Below are 10374 nucleotides of genomic sequence, written 5' to 3' on the forward strand. Positions count from 1 at the left end.
GCAGAGAACTATTTTTTAAATAATCTGTAATTCCATCACCCTAAAATAACCTCTGTTGACAACTACCTTTGTTTTTCTTTTATATGTGACAGGACGTTTTTGTGTAGCTAGGATCAAAATGTAAATATGCTTTTGTATCCTGCTTTTTTCACTTATGTTATTGTGAGCATTTTCCAATGTTCTTAAAAATTCTATATAAGTATCTTACGCTTTGCTTTCTCCTCCTGCAGGTGTTCGCACTGTGTATTATTTAACCATTCCATTATTGTTGAACAATGAGATTGTTTCCGGTTTTCTACTATTACAAATAAGGCTAGATAAACATCTTTATTGTTCAAGTTGTATCCAAAAAATTCTACTTAATTTCTTGTTACAGATTTTTCTGTAAGTGGACTAAAGAATATGACCCATTGAGGCTCTTAATCCCGTGGCCTTGTGCTTCCCAGACCAGTGGGGCCAGTTTACACTCCCACCAGCCGCCTGAACAGGATAGAGATTTTGTTGAAGACTCATGGTTTCGATCATGCCCATCAACTCTGTGTCATCTGTTATCAGCTGTCACTTCAGATGTCAGTGTGCCCCTCTGTTTTGCTTCTTTTTATGAGTTTCTGCTCCCAAAATGAGAAAGTCCCGTTTGTTAGAACTGGGTGAGCAGACTGAGTCAGTGTGGCAAGTGTTAAAGAGCAGGGATTCCAGAGTCAGGCTGGGCCCGTCCCAGCTCTGCTACTTGCAGCTCTGTGACCCTGGACAAACGACCCACACTCTCTGAGCCTCAGTTCCTTCCCTATAAAAAGGAACCTAATAGTACTCAGCCCATAGGATTGTCGATCACTCCGGTGCTCCCATGAGGTAAAGCCGGTAAAGCACGCAGTGCTCAGTGCAGGGTGGCTGTTACTTAGGATGATATCGATGTTCCTGTCGAAAACCTGAGAGCTCTGCTGAGCCAGGGCAGAAGCTGGGGTGCACGCCGAGAGGCCCAGACACCCAGGGCCTTTTTAATCTCTCCCAGGCAGCATTCTGGGTGGTAAGGTTTCCTCATGTTACTGTTTTTGTTTTGGATACGTGAGAGGCTGTTGTTTATTAAAGGATAAGTGCGTTGTACTTGAACTCAAGAACTGTGGGCTCTAATCCGGCAGATGTTTACATGTCAATTCCAAGATAGTTTTTGTGAATCTGATAAATCTCTCCAAACCACCCCTAGGATTTTGCCCAAAAAACTCACATACAAGTAGGCGCTTTGTTCACATACCGACCCCAAACATCACATTTGATCGGCTAAGGCCACGACAGTCCCTTCCATCCCGCGCCCTGACTGCCCTTTCCCCCCAGGACGGGCTCTACGAGTGCATCCTCTGTGCCTGCTGCAGCACCAGCTGCCCTAGCTACTGGTGGAACGGGGACAAGTATTTGGGCCCTGCGGTTCTGATGCAGGTAAGGGCTCTGCGGCTGCTTTAAGGGGAGCTGGAACTCGAGCCTCCAGGAATCCGAGCAGACAGTGCGTTGTCAGAAACCAGACATTCTGAGGGCGATGTTTTTCTTTGTGGGCATCCATCACTAACAGGGTAATGGGTTGTATTGTCTTCACTTGGCTTTCGATAAATCTGGGGCTTCATCTGCAGAATGCCTTCGTTTCAGTGTGGTGAGGGCATCAGGAGCGGGCCATGCTTTTTGGCAGACCAGGCCTTGCAGATGCTCCAGACTGTCCCCTGTGCAGCTGGCTCTTACCACTCACCCCTCTCCCCACGCCGCATCTGTCAGGAGGCCCTCCACAGGATTCTTCATGTGTAGGCAGGGGAGAGGGAAGTTTCGTTGAGGGGCAGCCACACAGCTGTAGGGCTGGAAGTTGTCTCCAGTCTAACGGAAGCCTGGAGGACTGGCTTTAGGAGCTGCTTAACAAGAAAGCAGCCTTGCTTTGCATCGCCTCTCACCCCGTGTCCGCTTCACGGCAAAGACCGTCTCCATCGTCGTTCCCAGGAAGCTTGCACTTCTTAGATTTGTGGTCAGTGCTTTTCACAGACTCACCAACTGAAAAAACTACTTCGCATTTCTCAGTTTCCCACAAAAAGAGAAGTTACGTGGTTGTGTGGCCATTTAGCAGTATTGATTCGTAGCTACATTCATGACTGAATAATAAGATACGTTCCTAGTTGGCTCTTGTGCCAATGATCTGAGCTGTTGGGAACCTAGAAGTCCTCTGGTAGCACTGCCAGAGCAGGCCCAGTGATGGGAGCCTCATCAGTGTGCAGCGGGCTGACCTGAGGCTTCTGGGGTGGGTGTGCTGTTACAAGAATCAGTAAGTGGAACAAATGCTCTCTCTAGACAGGTGTGTTAAGTCATCGGATTACTCACAGGCAGTGGGTAGGTGCTGTGAAGACAGATAGACAGAGTCTTATGATACAGTCCCTGCCTTCACTAATTCATAATCTGAGTAGGAAGCTGATGAGCAACTTGAAATACTTAGAAGATGGTGCCTGATGGTATATAATGAAGTCCCAGAGTACCAGGTGCGGTGTGGCTCAAAGGTTTGTGGGGATCCGAGGTGAGACTCCTCCCTCGAAAGATGGCAGGAAATAACGCGGCAGACAGGCCTCGAGGCGGAGAGCGCTCCCCTCTGCGCTCCTGGGGGCTTGACTTGAGCCGGAGCGCTGCTCGGGCGACTAAGTCGACAGCCCAGCTAATCAGTCCCTGGTCTCCCAGGCTTATCGCTGGATGATCGACTCCAGGGACGACTTCACAGAGGAGCGCCTGGCCAAGCTGCAGGACCCCTTCTCTCTCTACCGCTGCCACACCATCATGAACTGCACGAAGACCTGTCCCAAGGTACGCGGGGCTGGCGGCCTCAGCTCTGCCTCAACCTACATGTCAGAAGTGGTGTGTGCCCATAAGAGGCAGCTGGCGGAGAGCAAACCTGGTCATTCGAAATAGAGCCCAGAATGTGCCTGCCATCTCAGTGTGAGCCTCAGGGCTCGTTTGTGCTTAATTGCAATGAACAGACTCACTCACGCCCCTCAGGGGAAGTTTACTTGTAGGGTACACATGGGCATTGCGAGTCGAGGATGCCACAGGAATCCAGGAACAGGATCCTGGGTTCCGGCTGACTTCCTAGGAACCACAAGAAGAAAACCGTCATCAGAATTCTGGCAGATTCTGTCGCAGTGTCTCCATGTCACATTGTGCTGCCAGTCTGCTCTGTTCTCCAGCGCCCAGCCTCCTCTTTCTCTCTGTGCGTCTGTTGTCCGCCTCAGAGCCCCAGCCTCCCTAGCTTTCACTCCCTCTTCCCACTCGGACTGCCTGCCTCCCGGGCTCACCCTGGCCTTCGGCTTCAGCCGGCTGCCTGTCTTCTCTCCACATTTCTTTGCTCCACTTCCTCAGAGGGAATCTCACTGGCCCAGCTCAGCTTTCTTTGGCAGCCCACGTCAGAGGTGGATGGCCAGCTGCGGCTTGGCTGCCCTCTGCTCAGGCGTCACCCCTGGCCCAGTCAGCGGGCAGGGAGCAGCCGGCGCTGCGTGGTTCCGAACATGGCTGCCCTTTGAGCAGAGAACTGTGGGTAGAGCAATTTCACTTTAAAGGTGCAGTGAGTAAGCAGGCGGCAAGATGAAAACTCTAGGATACCCAGTTGGTAATCAAGAAAAAAAGAAAAGGCAGCAGATCTTAAAAACTGTGAAGCCCAGGCTGGGTAATTGCCTTATTTCTTGCCTAGAAACCTGCTGTTTCCAGGGGCCCCGCCCTCTGCCACAGTGCTTCTCATGTGGTATCAGCATCAGGATCTGCTGTCGGGCCTGGTGGGTGTCCCCACTAGGGCAGGGAGAGCACATGCTCCTGCGTCCCACTGCCCAGTTTCCCCCCAGGCTCAGCCCCAGTGACCTCTGCGACTTCTGAGCCAAGTTATGCAGCTAACAGGCTTAGAACAGTGCCTGGCACACAGTAGGCACTCAATAAATGGCACCCTCTATTAGAAATTATTAAATTCTATTATTAGAAAAGCAAACGGTGCAGGGCCTATTGGAGGCTGTCAGAGAGAGCCTCTCCAAGGCCGGGGCCTGGCTTGTGTGTTCAGAAGCTCCACAGCGCATTCTGAGCTGTGCAGAGGGCAGCACACAGCCAAGACCACCAAGAACGGAGGTTCTCTGTGACCTCTGTGTCCCGCCCTCCCCTTTGATAAAGCAGGGAGGGACGTGAGCTGTGAGGCTAGACATAGGCCAAGATCGTTTGAGCTGGAAGGGGCCTTGAAAATCATCAAGTGCCACCCGTTTTACGGATGGGGAAGCTGAGCCCGGGGTCGGGGGGGCAACTTGCCAAGGTCACTCTCAGGCGAGGGTCAGGGCTAGAGGCAGGCCACCTGCCTCCCAGTCCAGTGCTCCTCCTGCACTTCGATTAGGTTCACTCCTGCGTACAGACCATCTAAGTCTAAACCCCTTTTAATAAACCAGGGTGGGTGGGTGATCCATGGTTCCATATTCAGAAGGATGTACTGAGAAGGGTCTTCCTCCTCCCCCATCCCCAGCTGCCTCCCTGGAAGCGGTGGTGTTACCGGTTTCTTGTGTGCCCCCCAGAGATGTTTTATGCGTACGTGGGCTCTTCTACCTTTTTCTTTTACTTTTTTTTTTTTTGAGGAAGATTAGCCCTGAGCTAACTACTGCCAATCCTCCTCTTTTTGCTGAGGAAGACTGGCCCCGAGCTAACATCCATGCCCATCTTCCTCTACTTTATATGTGGGACGCCTACCACAGCATGGCTTTTGGCAAGCGGTGCCATGTCCGCACCCGGGATCCGAACCGGCGAACCCCGGGCCGCCGAGAAGCGGAACGTGCGGACTTAACCACTGCACCACTGGGCTGGCCCCATCTTCTACCTTTTTCATGCCACGTCGTCTGTCTTTTTTCACGTAATACATTGTGGAGATCGTTCCATATCAGTCTTTAAAGAGTGTCTTCTCTCTCTCTGAAGATCTCCTTTTCTTTCCACACACTTTAATTTCAGGGTTAGAGTTGTCCTGCTAAAATGGGGGGACCCTTCACTAACCTCAGATGAGTCCTTGTCTAATTTTCCCAAATACTTGCCCGTGTCCCTACTTCTGTGAGGCTGGTGTTCACTGAGTAGTTATTGTGCCTCCTGCAGAACAGATGTTACAGCTGTAGGGCCCACCTGCAGCCGCCCCCCCGTGTCAGTGGCCGGTCGGGCTCATGGTGCTTATGCAGGTTAGCAGAGAGGTCATTTCTTCCGCTTACCTCAAGGGCTTGTGTGCGTTGACGGCCGTGTGTAAAGGACGAGGGATGTCTGGCTGTTTTGACGCTGGCTGAGGTCAGAGAAGAGATGCTCTTTCCTGCCGTGTCTGTGGGCATGTAGACAGCAGGCACTCGTGCCTCTGCCCTGGGCTCGTTAGCCTGCTCCAGGGAGCCGCACCGGCAGGAAGTCAGTGCTGCAGGGCTCTTGCCAGAGAGAGCTGGCCGGTTTGAAAACGCCTAAAGTGGAGACAGAAGAGAGCTCTTAGCCCCAGCCCCTGGGATTTAAGGGATTTGATCCGCGTTCACCTTGCTTTGACACTGTACAAGCTGGGGGAGGAGTGTCACCCAAGGTCATGGGTTCTTCTCTTCAGTTTCACTTACCATTTGGAATTGCTTCTCTTCTCTTTTTTCAAGGGGCTGAATCCGGGGAAAGCTATTGCTGAAATCAAGAAAATGATGGCAACCTATAAGGAGAAGAAAGCTTCAGCTTAACTGCTTCCATGCTAAACACAACTGTAACCCGCTCAGCTGAACATAATTTATATCTAATTTGAGTTCCTTCAAAGGTCTTGATTTTCCATGAACACAGCATGTATAATAAAAATTTTAAGAAGTAAATAAATGTTATTCTACTTTATCAAAAAAGCAAGCCTGTGCCTTTTATTTGCTGCAGAGGAATGTGAAGGTGCCGAAAGGAGGAGTCCTTGTCCTTGAAGGGGGCCAGGGCTCCAGAACTGAGCCCCGGGGCGGGGGGGCAGGTACAGTGGGTACAGGCATGCAATTGGTGTCATGTGGGACCTGGCTGGGGCTTGTTCCCGGCTTTGCCATCCACCACCTTTTGGACCTCGGGCAAGCTCTTTTCCTCTTTCTGCTCCATCTGCCCATCTGTAGAGGGGGAGTCGTGATTGTGCCTACCTCACCCATGTGGTGTGAGAATGCCCACTAAACACCAGCCCCTAGTATCATATAGCACCCCAGTTTCCCCAGCTTTCAGTTTAGAATTATTTAAAGCCAAATCTTGGTAAGTCTTTTTCTATCTCATTTAGGCAAGGTTTGAGATTCCTTCAGTACAGAACAGTGACCCAGGTCAGCTGTGAACTCTAGTTCATTCCCCAAATGACCTCAAGAGACCTCTCATGGCAAGCATGCGTTCCCACCACTGCAGCCTTGGCTCTGACGCTTATCACAAAAGTAGTGACTCCCATTGCAAAAACGAACAGAGCAAAGCATGTCCAGTAAAACGTGGAACCCCCCCCCCAACTCCGCAAGGCCTACATCCCCTGTTGCCAGTGTACACATCTCCTTCCAGAACTTTATGTCATTACAAATGTCTGGCATACATGAAACTTTCCCTTCAAAATTATGAAGCTGGATACCTGAGGGTTACTGTAAACATTCAGTAAGATTACCTTTTGCCCTTGTTACGAAAAGAGCTTAATCTGGTCAGTTTGCTGTTTTCCTGTTTAACCTGAGGGGTAACTCAAGTGTCACGAGGATTTATGAGCTTGTTTTACAGAAGAAAGAGAATGCCTTCAGGGATCACCAGATAACCAGCCCCCAGCTGCTGTTGACCCAGAAGTCAGACTGCCCCGGGCCTATTGAGAGTGAAAGAAACACGAATTACCCCTTTGTTTCTCCAAAACTCCTCCTCCACACCCCTTAGCTCTGTAGAAGCCCCTGCTTCCTTCTCTTGTTAAGGCGAATTTGAGAGAACCCATGCTCCCACCTTCTCATCTTGACCAAAATGAATAAACCTTTTTCCATCTCCCAGCACCGATGTCTCACTGTTTGGTTTACTGCACTCGGGCACACAAATTTGAGATTAAGACGTTCAGTATCAATTTGCCTATGATATAATTGTTATCAGCTATTTTCCATTTTTTAATTGTGATACAATACGTAAAATTTACCATCTTAGCTATTTTTAAATGTACAGTTCAGTGGTATTAAGTACATTCCCATCGTTGTGCACCCATCACCATCATCCATTTCCAGAATTCTTCATCTTGAGACAGCCCTGGTGGCCTAGTGGTTAAAGTTTGGCACACTCTGCTTCAATGGCCGGGCTTTGGTTCCCAGGTGCAGAACCACAACACCCGTCCGTCTGTCAGTAGCCGTGTTGCAGTGGTTCACATAGAAGAACAAGAAGGACCTACAGCTAGAATATGCAACTGTGTACTGGGGCTTTGGAGAGGAAAAAGGGAACTCTTCATCTTGCAAAACTGAAACTCTGTCCCCATTGAACACTAACTTCCCATTCCCCCTCCCTCAATCCCTGGCAACCACAATTCTACTTTCTGTTTCTGTGACACTGATTACTCCACCTCACATAAGTGGAATCATACAGTATTTGTCTTTTTGTGACACATTTTCACTTAGCATAAAGTGCTCAAGGCTCATCCATGTTGTAGCATGTGTCAAAATTCTCTTTTTAAAGACTGAGTAATATTCCATTGTATGCATCTACCACATTTGGCTTATCCATTCACCCATTGATGGACAGTTGGGTTGCTTCCACGTTTTAGCTATCGTGAATAATAGATTTCTATTTTAGAATATAAGGGACTCTGGTGCTAATAAAGATGTGTACGTGTGTGAAATTCGTTTTCTAGCTTAGCTTTTTAATCACTGGTTAAGTGCTCTGCAGGGTAGATGCACCGTGGCTTACTTCACCATTTCCCCTGCTAATTCACATTCAGATGGACGCGTTTCACTCTTAGGAATATTCCAAGCATGCTTTTTAAGTTGTAGTCGTGAGATTATCCAGAAAACAAAGGCGTCTTACATCTGGAGGCAGGCAGCTAAGGAAAATGTCTGACTCACCGGGAAAGAACCTTAATGAGCCTTTCTGGCTTTAAAAGGGGCGATTCAAAAACACTCATTTCACAACTAGAAGGACCCACAACTAAAATATACAACTATGCACTGGGGGCATTTGGGGAGAAAAAGCAGAAAAAAAAAGAAGAAGGACAACAGTTGGCAACAGTTGTTAGCTCAGGTGCCAATCTTTTTTTTTTTCTTTTGGAAGATTAGCCCTGAGCTAACCTCTGCTGCCAATCCTCCTCTTTTTGCTGAGGAAGACTGACCCTGAGCTAACATCCATGCCCATCTTCCTCTACTTTTTGTTTATATGTGGGACGCCTACCACAGCATGGCTTGCCAAGCGCTGCCATGTCTGCACCCAGGATCCGAACCGGCGAACCCTGGGCCGCTGAAGCAGAATGTGCGCAGTTAACTGCTGCGTCACGGGGCCGGCCCCTCAGGTGCCAATCTTTAAAAACAAAAACAAAAGCGTTCATCTCCAGCACAGTGGGAAGTGAGGTGCTGGGGGTGAAGATGAACAAGATTTGTTCCCTGCCACCTAAGAGCAAGGTCACCAAGAAAAAGGGAATAAATATTGAATTATTAGAAATTTAGAGAGCAAGGCATTTGCCCTTAAGTAAGGCAGCTCAGAATTCTTGCCCACCTCGGTAAGACCACGCGTACCCAGTCCTCGGGCGTTAAAGCCTGCAATTTGGAAGTGAGAACTGAAAAACCTCAGGCAGATCCCACACCATGTATTTGGAGGGCAGTAAGGCAGAAGCTGCCTTCCCTGTCTGTTCACACCAAACGGATTTCTGCCAGCCCAGCGGAGGGCACGTTCCTTGGATTCATGGGCAATTCGACCTTGCTCCTAATCTCTAGACCTGTAGGGAGAGATGGGTTTTTCTCATGAGTAGCTCAATGGCTCGTGAAGATGAGTTCTGCCACCCCAGCCACTGATAGGAGGCAGGATGCGCTGGGGAGGGGCCACCGCGGATCAGCTTCATCAGACATCAAGTTTGCAACTGCAGGTCACTAACTCCATTTAACTCGAGCTAAACTGGAATATGTTATCAACTGGTAGTTTAATTTACTGCTTATTTCATCTTTCATTGGATTGCAGGCAAATGTTCTATTACAACAGGCACAAAGATTTTTCTAATAAAACGGCAGATTCGGCCAAAGAAAAGACAGGATTTTGTCCTTTATGCTATTTCTATGCCCTGATGGTGTCCAGACGATGCGCCTTCATTCACAAAAATAATGCTACGGAACGCTCCGAGTTTCTCTAGCACTAAAGCCAGCCATTTCTTCTTACCTTGTCTTTGGACAGGTTGTTGAACCTCTGTGCCTCTGTTTTCCTATCTGTAAAATGGGAATTAACAGCATTCACCTCTTAGAATGGTGGTTGAAGTCTAAATAAGAATAAATATGGAGGCCAGCCCGGTGGCCTCCGCTTCAGCGGCCCAGGGTTCGTGGGTTCGGATCCCGGGTGCGGACACAGCACCACTTGGCAAGCCATGCTGTGGTAGGCATCCCACATATAAAGTAGAGGAAGATGGGCATGATGTTAGCTCAGGGCCAGTCTTCCTCAGCAAAAAGAGGAGGACTGACTGGCAGTAGTTAGCTCAGGGCTAATCTTCCTCAAAAAGAAAAAAAAAAAAAGAAGAAGAAATGTGAGTTCACACACACACACACACAAAAAGTAAATATATGAGGTGATGGATGAGTTAATTAACTCAATGGCAGGAATCCTTTCACTATGTATAGTATATCAAATCATCACGTCACATACTTTAAATGTCTTACAATTTTATTTGTCAATTATACCTCAATAAAGCTGAAAAATGTTTCTAAATAAATAAAAACGTATATTAATTTTCAATAAATGTGAACATCTAGCCTGCAGTACGGCATTTGCAGTAGGGCATAAATTCAATTTAACTGATTTGTCTCAAATACCTACTCTGTGAAAAGGATGCTGTGTGGACTACAAAGGTGATTACTTCCCAGCCCTCTGGACTCGACAATTTGGCATATTTCTGACATGACTGGCCAGAGTTAGAGGCCTCCTGTTCAGAGGATGATCTTTCTGCACAGGGCCAGTCGTGCTCATTTCTCCTCTCTCACATCACGCTGACTGCTTGCTGCAGGGAGGGAGTACCGTGGACTGGCTCCCGTCACTCACAGTCTCTTCCTGCCCTCCTCCTCCTTGCCCGGGAAACCAGGAGACAAATTGCTGAAACTTGACTTTATGTGTCTAGCCAGCCATAATCTTGTCATGCGGTTTGTCACTAGATAAGAAAATCCCCTTTTGTTTCAAAAATCTGGGGAAACTAGAGAAATT

At 48.5% G+C, this 10374-nt stretch overlaps 1 protein-coding gene across 1 annotated transcript in view; it reads left to right on the forward strand.

Annotated features, from left to right (window-relative positions):
• The window catches only part of SDHB (succinate dehydrogenase complex iron sulfur subunit B), a 32775-nt gene extending 26906 nt beyond the window's left edge, over positions 1–5869 (forward strand). The window contains exons 6-8 of the mRNA NM_001163823.2: positions 1330–1431; positions 2698–2820; positions 5640–5869. Of these exons, the coding sequence (NP_001157295.1) occupies positions 1330–1431; positions 2698–2820; positions 5640–5717 (303 nt within the window). The 3' untranslated portion in view covers positions 5718–5869. The remainder of the gene's footprint in view (positions 1–1329; positions 1432–2697; positions 2821–5639) is intronic.
• Positions 5870–10374: the final 4505 nt, after the last annotated feature.

The sequence above is a fragment of the Equus caballus genome, chromosome 2 (assembly GCF_041296265.1).
Source record: "Equus caballus isolate H_3958 breed thoroughbred chromosome 2, TB-T2T, whole genome shotgun sequence".
NCBI classification, from domain to species: Eukaryota; Metazoa; Chordata; class Mammalia; order Perissodactyla; family Equidae; genus Equus; species Equus caballus.